The sequence below is a fragment of the Crassostrea angulata genome, unplaced genomic scaffold (assembly GCF_025612915.1).
Source record: "Crassostrea angulata isolate pt1a10 unplaced genomic scaffold, ASM2561291v2 HiC_scaffold_169, whole genome shotgun sequence".
Taxonomy (NCBI): domain Eukaryota; kingdom Metazoa; phylum Mollusca; class Bivalvia; order Ostreida; family Ostreidae; genus Magallana; species Magallana angulata.
Genome location: NW_026441722.1, coordinates 111,606 through 134,778, shown reverse-complemented (window position 1 = coordinate 134,778; position 23,173 = coordinate 111,606). Strand labels below are relative to the sequence as shown.

The window sequence follows — 23,173 nt, the reverse complement described above, 5'->3', positions numbered from 1 at the left end:
AACATTTAAATCAAATAATTTTGTTTTAATTTTGCTTGAACCGAGATGTCTTTTACGTGAACCGAGGTGTCTCAAATTTTGGGCCTACCCGTCTTGGCCGAGGTGTCCTGGGGCCGAAGTGTCGTTGGGCCGAGGTGTCGTTGGGCCGACATGTCTGACATTCTTTTACAGTCACTACATGTGTTTATTTTCATACTATATTTAATCACAACTAAATAATAGTTCAAACTATATATATCTGTTTGATTTCTTGCAAAAAAGCAACAATTTCAGGAAAAGTATCATTTCTGTTTGAGACCTCATATCCCCCCTCCCCCCCCCCCCGAAAAAAAAAACCCACATGTGACAAAGGCCACAAATGAAATAAATGACGATCTTTGGTCCCAATCTTTATATCCAAGATGTTTTTAGATGATTGGCATTACTGGTATTTCAGGTGCCAACCCGTTTAAGTTTATTTATCTTAATAAAGAGGCCAATGCATATTCATTTGTCATTTAAAAAAAATAAAATTCAGTCGTGAAAGTTAGATATGATTTTATAAAGCACAAAAAAACTTCCTTGTTGATTTAGGTGGTAAACAGATAAACCCGGTCAGAAAAGAGGCTTGATAATTTAATGTTCTTTTCTAACTTTAATTATGGTTTACCTAAACATTAGAAGGAATACATATATTGATTCTTTGTTGTGGTTTTTATTCATTGTTTTGACTACAGAGGGTAAGTAAAACATTTCATATTTATCATGACCAAAAAGGGATTAGTTTCTTCCTTCTTCGCACAAATTAGGTCAAACGACATTAAAATACACTAGATATGAATTAAACACATTCAACTTCTGTTTTTATTTTTTATTAAGATTAATACATGCAGTATAAGCAATGTTGATTATGAAATTATGTTCAAGCTAGGTTTTAAATATATTTCTCCTAAGCATATTTAATTTTTACAGGATGTTTAGGTTATACAGTATACTGTGAGGTAGGAGCAGGAGTCTGCCTTGATTTTTTCAAAAACAACTCTTTTGGCACCTACGCAATCAGAGTTCGAGATTTGCCTTTCTGTTTATCGTTTGATGGACAATCGACTTATATCTTTTCAAATAACTTTGGAAATGAATCATCATTTAACTGTAGCGTTTCTAAAACAATAATGTCAGTGTGCATTGGAAATTTTCAATCAAAAGATGCTGGGATATATTCTTTACATGACGGTCTGACACCTAGCAGTAATATTCTGAAAAGCATTAGAGTGGTTAAAGCAAGTAAGACATCTTGACTACTTGACACAGTCTTATATCTATACAAATGCCATAAGAAAGCAAAAATTACAAGAAATACTGAATCTGATCATTATCATGAGAATGTCAAAGACAGCATATAAATTATCTACTGAGGTCAATAATCCCCAATCAGTCTATAAATCACCATATGTACCGGGATATAAGTCCATTATTGTTTTCCATTTTCAATTTAAAAATATTTGAACACTAAATATAAACCGCATATTTTGCCGATCACCATTTGTGAGGGTGAGGGTAAGTGAAGGCACATTCATTATTACAATTATCTATGATCTGAAATCCATACAAATCAAACTTAAATTCAAACTTAAAACATAGCTTCAATCTTAATTATTTCTTATTAATTTTATCGTCTGAGGAAATATTCAATTGTTGGACATGCTTAAATATAGTATTGCAATATGATCTGTCTCAAGTAACACTTAAAAGCTTAATTTAAGTGTTTCCTTATCAAAATGATGCTATGAGAAGTCAGATGCTGGTGTTTTTTTTCTTGCACTGTTAATCAGTATAAATTCGTTTCCATTTCCATATAAATACTATGTTCTAGAAATATGGAATATGATACCTAATGTTGTAAAAATTCATTGATTGTATTTTGTCGGTGCCACATAAAGACAAAATTAATAATTTATAATATCCGAGCACATGTGATACTTGCAAAAATTAACAACTTTCTCTAAATGAGACTTTGATATAACTAAAACTGAGAAATGGTGGCTTTCTTTTTTTCTCCCTTTAAATTCCAAATTCCTTTAAATTCCAAATGAACTACATTTTTTTATGGTTAAATGTAAGAAGTGTAGTCATAATTTGTATCGTCTATGATGCCTGGTAAACTAAAATTAATATCTAAATGTATTATTATTTATAATTTATTCTGCGCAACAGGCTGTTGTAAATCAAAGGTAGGGGCTGCCCCTCTATGAACGATTAATACAAAATATGACGACCAATATTAAGCGAACCATGCACTGTCTGTCAAAAGTATACGAATGTCATAAATCAAATATATCAATATCGACAAAAATCATTATCAATAAAGAAAAATACAAATGCAACATATGTCCATACAACACTGTATTTTTAATCATAAGCGCAACAGTGTCAAAATATAAAAGCAACGAAGTGACAGAAAGAAAACGTGTTGCCAGAGTTGGGGTCAATTACTTTGAAAAGTAATTAATTACTTTCAAATACATTGACAATTTTATCAATTACTTGCAATTACAATTACATTGATTTTTTAAAATGTAATTAATTACTCTTAATTACTTTGATAAATGTAATTAATTACATTTCAAATACTTTAGTTTTATTTTTTTAAATCTTGAGAACATATACATATATTAACGACATTAAGATATACAGGGCTATATGTACGGTTAATTTTTTAAAGGTTGTATAGTTCAGTTCGGATCAGATTTCTTGAAAATTTTCTTTAACATTAAATTCATTAAGTACCATTGAGTTCATTTTTGGTTCTGAATAATATTTTCTCTATAGTGAATTAATTTTTATTCACATATTAAAACTATGTTTATTGAGAAAGTACAACTTTTGGCAGTACAGCATATCAGTATATAAATAATAATTGCTATAATTCACAAGAATGAGATATTTTGATTCCCTTGAGTCTAAAATCCGTTCAGTTCAGTCTAAAATCAATTGGGGTTCTTGGGTATTAAAGGAGTTCACACCTCCACAAAATTAGATCTTTACCTATTGCTCTGGGCAGTGTGTCATACTGTATAAACATATGAAACATTACGGGACATTTAAGTATTGTATATGCCAAACATGTATAAAATCTATTTATCATTATAAGACACCTTTATTATATCTTAAACTTGGAGAAAAGTAATTGAGATGTAATTGAAAAGTAATTGAAAATACACAATATTTTTGGAATGTATTTAAATACATTCAATTACTTGTAATTGAAGACAGACTCAATTACCAATTACTTTCAATTACTTTGAAAAATTTAATTAATTACACTCAATTACAAATACTTTTTTCAATTACCCCATCCCTGCGTGTTGCACTCCTCTAGTTTCGTTAAGGTGCGAAGAAATACGCTAAATGCAGCATGATCCACCGCGACATATTCCAGTACATGTTTAATGAAGCTGATCATCTTTAGCTAAAAAAAAATTCCCCAACCCCAAAAAACAAAAGCAAACACAGTTGATGTTTTAGATAATAGGATGGCGGGTGGGATGATATATTATTTTGCCGCACATAAAACTGACATTTTGACCACCTAACAGCTAAAGGATTGTTCTAGAAAGGAAGTTGTCGACCGCTTCTTAATAAAACCAAATTATTTGGAGTTTAAAGTTTGGAGTTTCAATGTTAATAGGCACAAGTATTTACTTTCATATCCGAGACAAGCTCAAAAATGCGATGAGTTTTTAAACTCCCTTACATTTTCATTAAAATTTATTAAAAAGAGATTTGAAATACCGGTATAACAGTTTGTTTTGAACAAACTATATTTTTTTTAACTCAGGTCAACAATTCAACATGACGGGATCCTTAGAGTTTGCTTCCTTGAGACAAGCTTATACATGGACTTGTAGCATGTTTGTACCCCCTGAACAAACGGTCAACGCGGTTAAGTTCTACAGAAACAATATTTTATGTGGTTTAATCGGATATCTCAATAATGACTGTGTTAATCAGAGTGCAAACCCTAGATACACATACGCATGTCTGTCAGATTATGTGTACACTCTGACTATACCAGCAGAAAACATGACAGAATATGAACAGGGGTCGTTGTGGAGATGTGAATATGTGGTTAATTCTAGTTACAGAAGTTCTGACGTCATCATCAAAATAGCAAGTAAGATATACTTTATTTATATACATCATCATTAATACGTATATATCTATATGTACAAACGAGCTTATAATTATTTACTAAGATAATGCTGACTTTTTAAAAGAATATAAATAAAAGATCGTGTATTCTTCGTTCCGTCAATGGTTTTAGTCGAGATGAAGTTTGATAAGGTTATCTTGGAAGGGTGTTTTGATTCTACATAACTTTCCGACTCTTGACTTTGCGAGTTATTTTATGTTACAATGATTAAATCGTGTGAAAAATATCACATAACACCAACTCCTCAAATGACAGACATGTTATGAATAATAAATGGATTGTAATATAAACATATAAATAACCAATGTAAATATGTTTTGATTTTTAACTTCTTGTTCTGATGATAAAGAGTGATTAATGAATAAGTAAAACGAATCAATATGACACTAATAACTTATGTTTAACGATAATCATAAGTCGATGTTTTTGTAGGAATCAAATTAAATTGATCAAAGTACACAGATTTAAATATATCAATTGCGTCCTGTAATATGAATTGATAGAAAAGAAATGCTGAAACAAGTATTCAATGTATGTACTATTTCATATCATAAATAAAATTGGTTTATTTTTTCCTGCGCGAATGAGGGTACTTCGGAACTATTGATAATTTTTCATTCATAAACAGATCGGTTTAGTTTTACGAGCTCTTTTTTAGGGTTTCGTCTACTGTAATGTTGTTTTAAAAGTAATTTTTAAGCAGTATGTACATGTAATAATAAGGTATAAGGTAAGGACACAAATATGCAAATGTGCGTATTCTTGGCCATGATTGCTTATACTTGTTATAATTTTATTTTCAAAAAGAAACACGAAAATAATAAAAATATATATTCATGGTGTATATCAAATACAATATGATATATATATATATGATATATATATATATATATATATATATATATATATATATATATATATATATATATATATATATATATATATATATATATATATATATATATATATATATATATGATATATATATATATATATATATATATATATATATATATATATATATTTTACAGTAATGCAAAAATGTGCATGCCTACGTAGGTATATTTAGGAAGAAACGTTTTTTTAACTATACTAGCTAAGGTTATTATTTTCTGATGACTTATTTTCTATTGCACGAGACTTATAATTTCGTGCGCACGCAATATCCCGTGCACAGATTAAACACTTGACATACATCTTTTTTTTAGATTGGAAAACGTAAAACAATATAAGCCCTATTTATCAAATTTTATTTTTTTGCAGAAATCTTCTTTTCTGATATTTCTGCCTGAAACTTCAACCAATATGAATTATGAAATTATCATTTTAGAAAATACATGTAATGTTAATGAACAACAAACATTCATTTCAATTAAAATGTCCAATTTTCATAGGAAGAATAGATACCATTGTGTCAAAAGAAAGACAATCAATTTAATATTCATGTTACCAGGAAAATGCTATAATAACGTACTATCCATTGATATCAGTATTGTTTAAATAACAGGACCACCCACAGTGCATATGCTGTCTCAGGAAGACATATTAGAAGGAAGAGACTTGTCTGTCACCTGTAAGGCCACCCCTGGAAATCCTAGCTCGACAACATTTTACTGGACCAAGGTAGACAACCCAGGATTCAGAAAGAATGGTTCCACTCTACATCTACCTAACATACAGCGAATCAGTTCTGGTACCTACAGATGTACAGCGGAGAACAACTACAATAAAGAAGAGAAGGGAACAGACAGTCAGTCCATGGACGTCAATGTTCTTTGTAGGTCACTGATTATGATGTTCAAAACAAAATTATAAAATATTTTGTGTTTGTATTTCATAGGTTTAATGAGAAGTTTTTCTATGTGCATCAGACTGGTTTGTGTTCTTCTGTGATAAGCTTTCTATAATATTACATAGGTTTTGTTTAGCGTATAGAAATAGCTAATTAGATTGAATTATGGATAGTATACTTGCCAATTAATTGAACAAAACAAATATGTCTTAAATACCATTCACTAGAAAGGGCATTGTTTAACTATTAACTAACATGCACGAAATTGAAAAGTCTTGATATTGTAATTAATATATTTTGAAATATCCATTGATCTCGTTACATGTTGTGTATGCAGACCCACCAACAATAAAGACGCTATCTCAACAAGACATAGTAGAAGGAAAAGCCTTATTAGTCACCTGTCAGGCCGTCTCTGGTAATCCTAACTCCACCACATTCTATTGGACCAAGGAAGACAACCCAGGATTTAGACAGAACGGGTCCACTCTACATATACCTAACATACAGCGAGCCAGTTCTGGTACATACAGATGTACAGCAGAGAACAACTACAGTATTGGGGAGAAGGGAACACACAGTCAGCCCATGATCGTCAATGTTCTTTGTGAGATATTTTTATCATTTTGGAACGCCGAGGCTAATTTGTTCTGCCCTAGATTTTTGGATGAAACTTTTTACATGAATTTCTACTGATATAATTATTATTTTAAGATTAAAAAATAAGACATTTACCACACCGTTTGTTTAGGGGGTCATCTCAAAGTGTGTTAATCTTTAACATAGGACCCTATGGGATTTTGCTTGAAATGTATCAATTTTGGATATTTTTTTTTTTTACATTTTTTCAAAACTTCTGCCCTAGGGATTTCTTTTTCTGTTCTACATATTAAAGTTATTGCTAAAAGGCATCTAATGGTCAAATAAAAAAAACCTTTTACCTCCTGGTTTGTTCCAGGGGTCTTATCAAAGTTGATTTTTGTATGCCCAATTTCCCAGATTCGTCAGGTAATGGCTATTTTTTATTTGACAAAAGCGGAAAAGGTGATCTAAATAGTATTATTAAAACATTCAGTCATATTTAAGTAATAAAAAAATGTATAACATCACATATTAAGGGTCATTGATATAAAATACATGGTTACTGTCTGAAATATATGAATTTAGCTATATTTAGGCGGGTTAAGAAAACGTGACAGAAGGCTAGGCTTGCTGAACCCTCTTCACGTTTTCGACCCGAGCCCAAATATAGCTTATACTTCGAGACATTTATGTTTATTCCACAATATAACATTATTTTTACGCATCAAACGAGATATGTTCAACAATTTTCGCTGAATATCTGCAGTTGAAACTATCACGCCATGGCGTCAACCAAGCAAAAAGATGACGTCACAATACAAATGAAACGCTGCGCGAAAGCGTGCGTACTCGTTCTGTACTCGGCCTCGTTAAAGATAGGGAACATCATAACACTTTATTTTCAAGTCATGTTGAAGCGTGGGCGCGAGCTCGTCATTTTTTATTTCATTTCTCAAGGTGGTAAAAAGACTTCAAAATGATGATGTGTTTGAGCTAACTAGTATCTTAGTAGACTTATGAAGAAAACTAATTGTTTAATAATCTAGTTTGGTCACCGTTTTATCAAAATGGCGTTTTGTATATCAAATATTTCAATTAGTTTATTAAATGAACATTTTCTCTTATTTTAGGCTGATAGTTAAATAATAAATAGCCGTTAACACATTCTTAATCATGAGTCGACCATATGATGTAATACTTTAGGGAATATGTGAAAGAGACTCCAAATCTTAAATAAAAGTTTTGCAATATATCGTTTACTGTTAGTTTTTTGTACTTTTTGTATAAAAAAAAATCAATCAACATTATATGAAAACGATTATCCAAAACAGACTTAACCTTTCATCTAATTATAAGGGAAAGTGAGCTTTTTACAGAGTGAAACAACCCTTTTTTTACCTGTGTTAACCACACCCTGTATTGTGGACTACCTTATCTTACTGCAGCTTGGGCGTTTATATAACACATTTCAGTAATTGAAAATAAGACTGTATCTGGTTTTGCATATGCACATTGAATTAAGGAGACATTTTTGTCGCTCTTTCGCAAAATTAAAGATTAAATACTACTTTACCATCTAATTATACCAATATCCAATACAAATTATTTCTTGAAATTATAACAAATAAAAAATAAACCATTTCACAGAAAAAAAATGACAATCCTTAATTCTCAAAATTAAATCCTTATGCTTGTGTAGATATATACATATCAAAGACAATCCTTTCACAGTTTACATTGTAGGCATGCTGGTCAAAGAATATAATCTTAACAAGCTTAAAAGTTGCTATTGTTATTGGTTATTTTATTTCTAGACCAACCCACAATAGAGAGGAGATCACTACAAGTAGTAAATGAGAGTGAGAAATTCACAATAACTCGATATATAGTAAGCAATCCTTTGTCAGATGCGTCTTGGTATAATGGAACACAACTTTTGAAAACCCAGACAACAGTGAAAACTGCTTCATACACTATCGAAAACACCACGTGTACAGATACCAAGAACTATACCCTTGTGACCAGTAATGGAATCGGGAATACAGTGACAGCAAGGGTGGAACTAATTGTAAACTGTAAGATCCTTATTAGCTTAAAACCCTTGACTACTTGACTAATTTTTGGGTAATATATATATATAATGAAAAATAGCAAATGTTAGAACATCTTATATATTGTAATAATTATGTTAACGATATCATATTCAATGTTTGCAGGCACAGTGATATAATGCAGGGATTATATATACAGTTTAACAATGTCAAAATTAGATAAATTAAATATAATATTAACTAAAACGACACCTATGCAATATGAGCTGTATCTTTAAAATAAAACTTTGCAAAAAGGTGCTTTAAAAATAATACAGAATGGTACTTCAATCTTTGTTTTAAAAAGATTTAAATGAATTATTAAATTCTATCACAAGAAATAATCATCCACTGAGGAATATGCATCTTCGCTAGCCAAGGGTTTTCGGTCCACTTTGCTCCCCGTAAACCCTTGGCGGATTTCATTACGAAAACTCGGTGATGTGGTGGCGCTATCTAGCGAGCAACTTGAGTTGCGCCCCTTGCATATTTACATTTTAATCGAATTAAACAACGGGTTATATACACACTACAGTATTAATACAACTTAAAAACATGCTGACTACCGAATGTCGGAACATAATTAACGATGCTATTAAACATGTTAAATACGAATTAAGTAATAACGAAGGGAAAGCACATATTGTTTTATTCATCGTGTTTTGTAAGGACCGGAGTGAGAAAGTCGCCGATTTACATGTATATGAAAGTTTTCATGCTATAAAACCAGGTATCGCTGTCGTGAATATTGCGGACCAAAGAAATTAAATAAAACAAAGATCATTGAATCGTTAAAAGCAATAACCATAAGCAGGGACGTATATATATACTAACGGGATAGGCAACTTCTACATTTTCCATGTTTACTTCCCATGCTGATCACGCGAGCCTTGACAAGTTTGTAGAGCTACATGTTCAATCCCAGTAAAATAGATACATGTAGCTTTTAAAGCGATCTGGTTAGACCATCGTTGGAGAAGCACTGTACTCGATTGTTTTCTTTTAAAATTTATATTTACATGCACTGTGATTGGATCAGCTACTCGCAGCTGCAGCCAATCATAAAGCGGTGCCTATCACCGAGTTTTCATATTGAAATCCGCCAAGGGTTTATGGGAGCAAAGCGGACCGAAAACCCTTGGCTAGCGAAGATGAGGAATATGTAGCGAACCAATTTATGTATAGGACATTATTAATGTAAACAGGTCTCTAAATAGATTTTGTTCTTAAAAAACTGATAGAACTTTATCAATCGTTATATATTTTTGTTTTTAAAGAGTAAATTATAATTTTAAACTGCAAATTTCTGACATGAAATTTGCAGTTCATGATACATTATAGTAACAACAATAATGTATTCATATTCAACCTAAACTTAAATATCTATTGTAAAATTTTATATCATGGATATGTAGACATACATGTACATAAGGGTTTTACGTGCAACGTAGTAGATAAATAATTGAAAGTAATGAAATAGATCGTGTAAAAAATAAGCAACTAACACAAATAAAACTCGCGTTTGAAAATGTCATGAAATTAAATCATAATTAAGTACTCTCTTGAAGATTTTACTTTCTAATCAGCTAAAGCCGTCCATGTTTTTTATTCGAACTCAGATTTTATTCCCATTCACTGCCCAGCAACTTTCTTTTTTTTACCTTTGCGACTCAAACTATATCGGTTATTGTGTTTTAAATAGTTGTTTGTTTCCCTAGTGTTATTATGAACAGGTTGAATAAAGACATTATAGTGTGGCATGCGTTACATACATTTTAACAAAGAATGTGTATTCAAGGATATGTTTAAAAACAAATGGAAGAAAACAAAAATAACGATAAGTACTTAATATTTTTTTGTTGACTGTAATGTGCAATATTCATTATATGGCTGGGTGTAAACGTGTTTACTGGATATGTCCGAGATATGTCTTTTACTACTTTGCCAATATCTAATTCTTTGCTCGTTTTATTTGAACAATGAATATATGATATTATATGACTTTTATACAACGAGTTTTGAGAATTTCATTTTTTTATTCTATTTTGTATCACGTGTTTGAAATTTCAAGATTGAAGTTATCCCTGTTACCGTTTAGGATTATCGTACTTTATTGTTACAAAAAAAAATGAACTTGGCAATGAATTTGACAATTTTACACAAGAAAACACAATCCTGTTTAATATTTCATTTTCAAAAAAGTAATTGTCTATGTTCATGCTACACTGAATAGACACATACATGTGTAGATTTTTTCTTACGTACAAACCCTAACATTTGAACTTTATTGATTGCATGAGTCGGAATAAAACAATCGAATTTATGATAAAATAATTGTTCTGAAGACTGTGCTTTCCCACATATATTTAAACTATATGGTAAAATTTATTTAAATTTCACTGACCGATATAAAAGCTCACAATGATACTAAGTATATAAATTATTACAATATCAATCAATTTACTCGCAATTTAGTAATCGAATAACAAGCTCGCATACATGTAAACATGCATAATACATGTAATTGTGAACGGTATTTGAGGAAAACACTCGAAAAGAAACATATCTGATACATACTAAAAATGATACATATTGATAAATTATGTATAACGGAAATGTAGTGAATAATAAAGTTGTGAGTTGCCTTCGCTATACAGGTTATTTATCAATCAGTAATGAATTGTACATTTTTATCGGGAAAAAAATCCTTCCATATTTGTATAAATAAATATTTTGTATGTAGAAAATTTTTGACCAAAGTGGAAACACAATGAAGAGTTGAAGGTATGATCATATATTTTGCTTTTTCATAGGTAAACCAACGCCAGATATCACAAATATAACACTTGCAGTTAGTTGCACCACCGGCATTAAGTTCTCAACCATAATAATTGCATATCCAGAGCCTCAATACGAGTTACAGTATGAAAACGGAACAAGGAACGATCAGATGATAACCACCATCACAGAGAATAAAGTGAATAACTTCACAGTTCGAATAAGACAACATGCTGTTGAGAAAAGTAGTTTTGGGGTTTATTATTTAAGAGCGAGCAACATGTTTGGAGAAAAAACCGTAACTGTTAATGTAATTAAGCAAAGTAAGTATAGAGACATGTAACTTACTTTTATTCAATTTTTAAAAAGGGAACAAATCTTGTTTTGGACATAATATTTTAGTTTAACTAAATTTGCTAAACGGATATTGATTAAAATTGTTTTGTATGTGGAACAAGTTCTAAAAGTAATTGACATTTTTAAAAGTCTTTAGTGTTTTGAGAATTTCAAACAGTGTCTTATTCATGTGCAAGAAGCATCTTTAAAGCATACATATATGTATTTCATACCATATTACCATGGCATTACTGGTTTCTTGTGTATATAAAGGAAAACCAGACCTTCCCAGAAATATAAAAGTAACATGTAAAGTAACAGAAGCCATAGTTCAATGGATATCGTCATTCAATGGCGGAGACATTCAGAATTTTACTGTGATTACTCTGAGTGGCCATGATGGAACTAATCTGTACAATGGTCTAAACGACAAGGGTGAAAATGAAATTCATGTTACTTACGTTAGCAGTCTTCAACCGTCAGTGACGTACTGGTTTTCTGTGTCGGCAAAGAACAGTCATGGATCTAGTTTCTCAAAAGCCATCAGCTGCACCACCGCAAAAGGTTATATTGAATTATTTGTCAACTGATCCTGTGTAATTTGAATTCTTATACATAAGAATTTTCAGTTTTCAAATAGCTAGAATGAATCATGCAACAAATTACTTTCTAAGTAATATTCATTTATTTCTCATAATGTTTATCTATTTATCCAACCGACACTAAAACGTTGAAAGATAACCAGAAAAAGAATAAGTATTAAAGGGAAATTTACATTAATCAAGTATAATTCTAAAAATATCACAAACGTTAATCATACTTTGCATTAAAAATCTTAATACAAACCCGTACTCAGCACGCAATGCCAATTTACATGTATATCATTTTTCCTTTTTTTAAAAATACCATTTGTTTTTGAAAATGTGTTTTGAATGCATAAGACCCATCAATTAGATGTACTGTATTCATATATTCAACGTTTTAATTGTTTTTTAAATTACATGTTCAAAATTAAACTTCATGAGCTTTCTGTAAGAGCACAGCCTTGAATTGATAGAGAAGCCTGGTAAACGAGTTGGTTAGCTCTACAGACATGCATAGCTACTTCAAATTTTGATATCATACGATCGCTCGCCCTTTTAAAACCGGTAGTATTAATGATTGAAAATTATGAGAATTCATAAAGATTATGTATTCATATTTTCTTTACTTTTTCAGATAGAACATTCAAATATCAATATTAAATTCAGTTAATGTCGTGTTTTCAACATTGTAACAACATTGATACAACAGTTTAAATGATAAAAAAAACAAACTAAACAAAACACCACCTCCAAAAAAAACCCACTAAAACAAAAAAGAAAAAGAAGACTAGACACGATCTCGTTGCGAGCAACGAGGAGGTCTTCCGTGCGATTTTTTGAAGGTTATATGACCTTGACTTTGATATTTGACCCTTTATCTCCTTATTGGGGCAACAAAAAAAAATTGATGGTTGAATTTTATTAGGAACATCATTTTCAGCATTTTATTCTATATTGATTTTCAAAATAATGTTTTTTCAAATATTTGTTCTGTTTGAGGTATGTTATCAAAGTTTGGTACTTCTGGCCCCTTAAAACCCATTTAAGCCCCTTAATACGGAACACATGATAAAATAATTATAATATGTTGTTAAATAAATGTGAGATGAACATTTTTGCTTCCTAAACATATAACAAAACATTTTTCAGTAAAGTGCTATGGAAGAAAGACTTTAGAGCCCTTTTGGTCCCTAAATTGAAGGGCCAGCCCCTTTTTTTTGGCATCATACGAAAGTTCTTTTGATATTAAACATATTTTGTTCAACAAGTGTTTAGAAATTCTTTGCCGTTTTTGAGCTATCTGGGATATGACGTTTTAGGGGCCGACCCCTAATATCCTTATTGGGGCCAGATAAGGAAAATTTTATGATTGAATATTGTTTAAAACATTATTCTAAACATCTTTTATTCTATATTGCTTTTCAAAATATTTGTCCTTTTTGAGATATATTCGATCGAAGTTTTGGACTTTTGGCCCCTTAAAACCCCTAATTACGTAACGCATAATAAAAAATTTATAATGTATAGTTTAATTAGTAAAAGATGAACATTTTTGCTTCTTAAACATATGACAAAATATTTCTCAGTAAAGTGCTATGGAAGACAGACTTTAGAGCCCTTTTGGCCCCCAAATTGAAGGGCCAGCCCCTTTTTCTTAGCATCTTACGAAAGTTCTTTTGATATTAAACATATTTTGTTCAACAAGTGTTTAGAAATTCTTTGCCGTTTAAGAACTATCTGGGAAAGGACATTTTAGGGGCCGACCCCTAATCTCCTTATTGGGGCCAGATAACGAAAATTTTATGATTGAATATTGTTTAAAACATCATTCTAAGCATCTTTTATTCTATATTGCTTTTCAAAATATTTGTCCTTTTTGAGATATATTCGATCGAAGTTTTGGATTTTTGGCCCCTTAAAACCATAATTACGTAACGCATAATAAAAAATTTATAATGTATAGTTTAATTAGTAAAAGATGAACATTTTTGCTTCTTAAACATATTATATAAATAGTGCCTGTTTGGGAGGGTAACAGTTGAAATTGACACCCCGAGAAAACCATTGTCAACCGACGCGAAGCGGAGGTTGACAATGGTTTTCGAGGGGTGTCAATTTCAACTGTTATCCTCCCAAACAGGCACTATTTATTTTGTTATACTGAATGTCTTTTTTTAAATTTTTAAGAAAATTTTACTGCTTTTATATAGATATAACGTGAATTCTACAGCGAACCGTACGCCCATAGTTTTCGCGCATGTAACATTTTTTAATGTTACCCGTTGCCAAGTGCGTTGCTAACGCTGAGAGTAATAGTAAATATTATTAACTGCGTCTTAACCAATCAGATTTCAGTATTTAACATGAAAGTATAACAATACAAAATATTTCTCAGTAAAGTGCTATGGAAGAAAGACTTTAGAACCCTTTTGGCCCCTTATTTAAGGGACCAGCCCCTTTTTCTTGTTATCAAACGGAAGATCCTGTAAATATAAATTTTATTTGCTCTATATGTTATGGTAAAATATTTTCAGGAAAGGAGATAAAGAACGAAAATCATTAAAAATTACGTCGTTTTTTTAAACTCGATTTTCGGGTCCAGGCGAGCTTCGACGCCTTTGAAGCCAGACAACCACAAATGCCTTTAAACACATCTACAATCTTTTGTCTACAATCCCTGAAAATTTGAATTCAATATCTTTTTTCGTTTAGGGGGAGATAGCAGGACAAAATGACCCTCTAAAAATCACTAAAACGTCAATATCCCCCGAACGGAAATGACGTCATTAAAATAAAAAAATGTATATAAGGTTTTTATCAATATCTACAAGATCTGCAATTTTCACGAAAATCGGTCAAGTCGTTTTCAAGAAATCGGTTGTACAAAAATGCGTAAGAAAAAAAAAAAATAAAAGGGAAAAAGAAACAAAGCAATAACAATAAGGTCTTCCGTTGGAAACGGAAGACCTTAATAAATAATTGTTATTGGTATTGCCACACGATATTTCTGTTGAATTGCCGTAAAAACAAAGTTGCGTTCATGTTTGTTATATATTTGTGTGATCAGGTATTTCAACTTTCATAATTGAATGAGTTGCGTTGATTTTATGGAAAAAATACCCCGCTCCATTTTACTATGAGAAGTAATAAATGGAATCATGAATGCTTTTTTACAGAAACAGCAAGCTCTCTGACAGCGGTAGTTACTGGAAGTGTTGGAGGGTCGCTGGTGTTGGTTACGATTATACTGATTGTTGTGTTTTTTGTTCACAGACGATACACATGTATCTTTAAACTAGGTAATATATTTATATTCTTTACCACAAATCAAGTTTTCCATGGACAGTTATACCGGACTTATGCTGACTTGACAGTTTTTTTTTTTTCACAATCACAATTAAGGCTAATTTGACACAATTATCCAACAGTATATTCATAAAGAATCATATCGATTATATTTTGAAATATATAACACTAAAATCACTTAGAAATTCACTGTCTAAAGACTATTAAACCGCTGCTTGATTTGTAAAACGATCAGTAGTAAAGCTCAGTTCGATCGGATACCTAGAAGTGAGTTATCAAAGCTCGTAAAAAATATTAAACGTCAAAATAAGATTTCACAACATTGTGTTCATTAGGTCACCTGTGTAAACTCAGGTGACCTATTGCTATTTGTTTTCGTCCGTCGTCGTGCGTCGTCCGTCGTGTGTTAACAAGTTTACATTTTTAACTCCTTCTAAAAAACTACAAGGCTGATTGTTACCATTTTTGGTGTCAGGCATCTCCATAATAAGAGCAATCTAAATTGTGAAATTAATGGCTCTACCACCCCGGGGCGCCACAGGTAGGGCCGAATATGAAAAAAAGCCAAATTTTCTAAAATCTTCTTTTCTACTCCCACACATGTTAGGAAAAAAATGGTTGCATAGTTGTGATGTCCATGAGGCCCTCTACCAAAATTGTGAAACTCATGGCCCCCGGGTCAGGGGTTTTGGCTCTAGGGTGGGGCCAAGATGGCCATATAGTTAAAATGTTTTAAATCTTAGAAAATCTTCTTCTCTACTCCCATTTATATTTGTTAAAAACTAAACGCATAATTATGATTTTCATGATGCCCTCTACAAAAATTGTGAAATTCATGACCCCTGTGTCAGGGGTTCAGGCTCTAGGGTGTGGCCAGTATGGCCTTTCAGTTTAAATGTATTAAATCTTAGAAAATCCTCTTGTCTACTCCAATATATATTTCTAAAAAACTATGTGAATGATTATAACGTCTATGAGGCCGTCTACCAAAAAATTGTGAAATTCATGACTATCAGGCTGTAGGGTGGGAGCAATATGACCATATAGTAAAAATGTATTAAATCTTAGAAAATCTTCTTCTCTACTCCTATATATATTTGTTTAAAACTAAATGCCTGGTTATAATGTCCATAAGCCAAAAAAGTGAAATTCATGGCCCCTGTGTCAGGGGCTCAGGCTCTAGGGTGGGGCCATTATGGCCATATAGTAAAAATGTATTAAATCTTAAAAAATCTTCTTCTCTACTCCCACACATCACATATGTGGTCAAAAAACTGAATACATGGTTATAATGTCCACTAACTCCTCTACCTAAATTGTGAAATTCATGGCCCCTGGGTCAGGGGTTCAGAATATTGGGGGCGGGGGGGGGGGGATATTTCAATATAGTATTGACGCATATATTTTTTAAAATCTTCTTCTCTATACGTCTGTATGAAAAACTGACTTATAATTATGTTTACCACGAATCGAAGTCCTCTACTAAAATTTTAAATTTCATGTCCCTTGGAGTATGGGTTTTGACTCTAGGGCAGGGACAAAATGAAAGCATAGGTGTTAATGCATATAATGTTTAAAAATTATCTTCTTTACTCCCATACACCTGAAAGGAAAATCGAATTCATGATTTTGTAGACCAGATCTTTAAGTTTTTTTTGCCAAATTTAGAGGTTTCACAATTCTTTTTGAAAGATTTCAGGCAGAGAGGTGGTCGTCATTACAAATTTATAATTTTCTACTCCAGAATGAAACCTAATTATTTGCATACATGAGACTCCTCGACAAGTTCGTGAATGGGTTACATGCTACTCCGGTGACCGTTAAGGCCTACTGGCCTCTTGTTTGTTTTTAATATATAGTTTGCAACTATGATAAATGAACAAGAAAACAAAAAACTTAAATCCGGAAACTCGTCAAAAGTTTATAAAAGTATAATTCAGTTTTATAGATTTATTGAATTGTTTTCAAAAATAAAATCATTACAATTTCATTTGATATGCGTGTGTAGACGAAAGAGTCAGCACATAGCACCTCAAAACTTACTATTAAAAGTTCGTTTGAATATAGCTAAAACAATAAGCCACTATTATTTTGAATCCAAATGCTTCAGCTTCATAAATGTGCATGTATGAAATACAAGGTAAATGTATGCCAATGGTCTTCATTTCAATAAAATGCACTTTATAGGGTCGTCTTTAAAATCACATCTAACCGAGTTATCCCCAACAATAAAACAATGAAGCGCCTAGCATGCGGTGTGTGACCCACTAATATTTGAATTTAGAAAGTTTCTGAATGTGTTTTACAATTGGATTTATTATTCTTAATTGTAATGAAACCGATCATGAACGAAATCACATCGAGCTGGAATGTATCACAATTTTGCAAATATTTTTTTGGCTATAAAATGGTTTGTTCCTTTCTTGATTTTATTATTGATATCAATTTCTGTAACTGGAGTATTTTTGCAAAATTTCGGTTTTAAAAAGATTCTGATCGGTGTCAGTTTTTTCAATCAGAATTGGTTCATTTTTCAAAAAAAGTTTTGCATTTTCGTTTTAATTTCTTTATGAAAAATCATTGTTTGATAAGTGCTTTATGCGACTGTTTGTTTTTCTTTATAATTTATCTTTTAGAGATAAAAGAATAACGTTTTTGTTTCAGAAATATTTTTGTTTTGTAAAATAATTAAAAAAACTTGAACAGGCCATATTTGGTATGTATTTATTAAAAATAATACTATACATCTATTAAGACTAAAATTATCTGTTTGCAGTCAAAACATTTTTATCCAAATCTTACTAAAAATATGCAAACAAATCAAACAAAATAACTAAAAGCCAATATCGGTCTCTATTTTGTGAAATCATATTTGAAAAACGATTCTTTATTAAAACATCAAATAAAATAGTGGTGTTTCGTGAAATTTATAGACTTTATCCATTGGTTTAATAAATAGCCTCATTCAATCTTTTTCATTTTCATCAATATTGAATTTATCAAAAATGTAATAGAGTTTATTTTATAGATTATTATATAGTATAATGCACCGAGAGCAAATCTTTATTTTTAAAATATATTAAGATATATTGTGTGAAGTAAAAACAAATTTTCCGGTTTCTATTACAAAAAAAAAATTATAAAATAATTATTGTTGGTGAAATCTCATTTAATAAAAAAAATAAATAATATATTGGTGTGTCTAGCCACCTTAACCTTTAAAAGAAAATGATTATATTGATCTATTGTAGCATTGGAAAAAAGAAACATGTAAGTTTTTTGATACAATCTCTTTCTAAATCTTAACTGCAGAACTATAGCTCTACGAAAAATTTGGGTTGACGGACTGTAAAGTTTCATCCATACAAACAAACTATATAGATATATTGCACACGGTTTAGCCTTATTAAACTAAATTAGAAATGTTTTATGTAATATTTCTAACCATAAATTAATGAGCCATTTTGCTACTGGTTCACCACTTAAATTGCCATAAACGTTTTTCCTAAACTACCCAAACGACTTCGAAAATGAAGCATGTTAAATTCAAGTCAGGATCAAGAGTCGCCGTTTTTGCCTGTCAACAAACCCGACAATTTTTACGGAACTGGTGAGAAGGGTTAAAAATTATTCAGAGGCAAGTAAAGTAATGCCAATTATTATAAAATGTCTCAGGTTTTTTGTATGAACATTTTTACAGAATATATTCCAATTAAAATTAGGTTTTGATAAGTCTAAAACCGTACGCAACGTTTTGTGCGCAACAAATATACAGTTTTGTATGAGTGGACCTGTAGCTCTACGGTTTGTCGACCCGAAATTTTCGTAGAACTACATTTAAACAGCTTACCAAATTTTTGTATATGCTTTTATGCAAAAAAAAAATAATTTATGTGAATAATTCTATTTGACGTTTAAGTTTTCCTTGATTTTTAATCTACGTTGCAGCTCATTTTATAAAGTTCTTCAGTTTTGGATAAAAAAAAAAGATATATGGGCGTGTAAACTTACACTGCTAGGTTGAAATATTGTGTATATATAATTTCTTTGAAAATCTAGGTATGAGATATTAAAAATAAATTTTTCCGTTGCGTAACACAATGTCAAAGTATTTTGAAACAATTATATATTTTATTGGTATACATCTGTAATTATATAATTTCTAATTAAGTGATATCTATTTAAATCAGAGATATAAAAGTTGACCCAAACAAAAAAACATCGAACTATACAACCATAAAAGGTAAAGACTTAATTTGAAAATACAATTTTAATTATTCTCTCTTTTTTTATATTTTAAATTATCTGAATCTATTCCACTGTAGTCATTCGATAACTATATAAAATATGAATAGGGATTGAAACTATCTTCTAAAAAAATCTAATTGGTTGTCTAAAACTGAAAACAAAAACCAAAGTTTGTATGTTTGTCAAATTCCTTCAAAGGACAACCATTATTTGATACAAAATACATACTAAGCCTAATTTTTCGAAATATATCTTTGTATAGATGCATATATGTTTAAAAAAAATATAAATTTTGAATGACATTATTGACAAATTGTTAAAAAGACTAATTGTTCCATTTCAGAACAACAGGAACATACTGAAAGGTGTGTGAGTTGGTATGAATGCTGAATTTGTTATTGTATGGCTTTTGTTTGCGATTACTCTTTTGTATATTTATTCAATAAAACAATTAACATAATTATGTCACATTGTTATATGTAAATTTAAATGATTCATCATTTTATTACATTTAATATGTACAACTATCGTATGCAGTAAGTATTCTGTTGAAAAATAAGTAATAATGTAAATATTTCATTTTTAGAACCACACTGCGAGTGCAATTATTCAAAGAAAAAAATTATAGGTTTAGTCCAATTTTATTAATTATGATTTTATATTTTCAAATTTAGATTTTTTGATGCGTTTATTGCAGGAACATGTATGACGAATTAGCACCAAACGAAAACGCCAGCCAATACGAGGATATTTTGAAGAAAGGTATTGCAAATATTTCAATAAAAGTTGATGAAAAATCTTTCTTATTAAGATAAAATTATACATTTTTTCTCTTGTTTATGAACCGAAAGGATGGTTTAAAAAGTATGATTCTTTATGATAATTTTTCATAATAATTCATTTGATCCAAGATGAAAAAATATTCCATGACTTCTCTACACTAATACACAATGTACTAAATAGAGGATTCAACCATATTTACTTAGGAAAAAATTGTAAAGAAAATTCGTATTATAATCGTTCTGTTTAAAATAATGTCTTTGTAAAAATTTGCATTAACACTATTTAAAATTATTTTTATATTACAGATAATCATGGAAAAAACGAGTATCTATCTATCTATCTATCTATCTATCTATCTATCTATCTATCTATCTATCTATCTATCTATCTATCTATCTATCTATCTATCTATCTATCAATCTATCAATCTTTCTATCTATCTATCATCCATCTATCCATCTGCTTAATTCATATATGTCAGAAAGTGTCTTAAACATTTGTTATTTTGATTGTAGAAAATTATATGAAAAATTGCAAAAAAGTGTTGATAATGATGGAGAAGGAAAGGCCATGGAGAAAATGATTCCACTGAAAAGTAAAGGTACAATTACATATTTGACAACAATTGTTTTATTTATTTCAGCTGTTGTAATACAAATGTATGGTGTCATAAAACAATAACTTATATGCCATTCTTATTAAAAACAGTTAAGATGTAGTTCCAATTTTATTCCGATGTAAAGAAGTCTAATGACCGACGTAGAATAGAACCGTAGTTATTTTCATTGATCAATAAAAGAAACTCGTACTGTTGCTGATATTAAGAAACTTTCAAATTTATACAGAGTAGTAATCAAATCATAAATAATGATTAAAAGCAAGAGAAGACATAGAATTAATTTTTTTTTTCACGCTATTGCATCTTTTTGGTAAACCCTGCTATTTTTTGTTGGTTTTTTTTTTTTTACATATGTACCTGAAGTATTCAATATATTATATGCTGCGCTAGCACCAATGCTCGCACCGGAAATCATTGTAACGGTATCATTACAGTATCAACAATGATCAGCATTTGAAGATATCATAATAGATTGTGCAGTAGCATATTAGTTTATCAATTAATAAATTGATATTATGTCAACTGCATGAAATAAAACTATAAAATATTAGCACGATCTTTGTCTACAAAAACAAAGAATTGAAGAATTTTGAAGACTGTATCTCGCTCATGCTATAACAGCCATCATCCAAACTTGGTTCCACTTTAAAAATACCTTTATAAAGCATTTTCAGCTCAAATCGTGACTATGCTCCTTTAAAGCACGTAGATCTCGTAAGGTATATAAATAATGTATATATAGATTCATCCATTTGATATTTAGTTCAAATCATATTGTCAACTTTTGTTGAATTGTTGGAATTTTTTGTAGAATCAAGTGATGACAAATCCGTGACCCAAAAAGCTGAAGAATATGCTAACACATCATTTATGAAGTAAACTACTACCACCGGAATTTTTCGGAATCATTCTTTGAAGTATCTTTGTCTTCTGATTGACCATGTAATGATTTAATGACTTACATACATGAATATTACATGAATGTACAGTAGTGACTTTATGTCGAATAAATGTTTATGAGTGTTCGAAGTTCAAACTTGAAAGACTTTTATTGTTTTGTATAATTAATTTTTATCCCATTTATTGCATTTTACCTGTATGAATTTCAATCATTTATTTGTTCCATATAGAAAGTATGGGATTTGTACACTAAAGACTCTCAATCCCCCACCACCCAACACAATAAACCGCAAAATTAAATTTAAAAAACCTTCACAAGACTTCGTGATAAGTGAAAAAGTGAAAAAATTACGCCTTTTAAGACCCTACCTCAAAATATATACTGAAAATAACACTGTACATAATACCTTATTAACCATATAAATATAATACAGCTGAACAGCTGTAGCCTATCCACATGATCAGATATTAAATGATTTATGAAGTTTTCAATATTATTATTGAGTTGTCAATACAAAATATTTTACATCTAAGATTTATTCCACAATTTTTGTTTTAGTCTGTTTTGAAAACCCATAATGACTTATTTCTGGGACGTTCTAATGTTGTTAAAGTTTACGCAATTTATATATGTAAAAACAGGATAACGAGTTTTTTGCTGAAAGTTTTTATATCAAAATATTGCGTTTTAAATCTAAGTTATGAAAGTAAAAAGGGCTGAAGCAAGGAATCAATCAATGGTTTTAAGATCCATTCTCTTTATATTTTAATATACACCCTCTATTTTGAGGTCATGTTGTGTTAAACTTTTTATGGACCAAGCCTTAAATAAAAATTACGACTTACCTCATTGATTTTGGAAACAAATGATGATAGTGTATAAAGTCGTCATAAATTTTGTTAATAGCATGAGAAATAAAGATCAAATGTAACGCTAAAAACCTGTAATAGTACCTTGTATTA

At 30.5% G+C, this 23,173-nt stretch overlaps 1 protein-coding gene across 1 annotated transcript; it reads left to right on the top strand.

Moving 5' to 3' along the window:
• Positions 1-572: 572 nt before the first annotated feature.
• Positions 573-22,843, top strand: LOC128169676 (synaptogenesis protein syg-2-like). The gene is made up of 16 exons (XM_052835780.1): positions 573-719; positions 952-1,263; positions 3,818-4,153; positions 5,700-5,969; positions 6,322-6,591; positions 8,381-8,641; positions 11,470-11,757; positions 12,044-12,334; positions 15,531-15,653; positions 18,912-18,930; positions 19,851-19,903; positions 20,252-20,273; positions 20,606-20,670; positions 20,997-21,015; positions 21,207-21,292; positions 22,122-22,843. The coding sequence occupies exons 1-16, from the start codon at positions 641-643 to the stop codon at positions 22,187-22,189; spliced, it is 2,562 nt and encodes an 853-aa protein (XP_052691740.1). The 5' UTR covers positions 573-640; the 3' UTR covers positions 22,190-22,843.
• Positions 22,844-23,173: the final 330 nt, after the last annotated feature.

Excerpts from the sequence above, each read along its gene's own strand:
- LOC128169676 (XM_052835780.1), top strand. The coding sequence starts at position 641 with ATGGTTTACCTAAACATTAGAAGGAATACATATATTGATTCTTTGTTG. Across the intron at positions 12,335-15,530 it reads CAGCTGCACCACCGCAAAAG|AAACAGCAAGCTCTCTGACA; the intron begins GTTATATTGAAT and ends GCTTTTTTACAG. Across the intron at positions 19,904-20,251 it reads GAACTATACAACCATAAAAG|AACAACAGGAACATACTGAA; the intron begins GTAAAGACTTAA and ends GTTCCATTTCAG.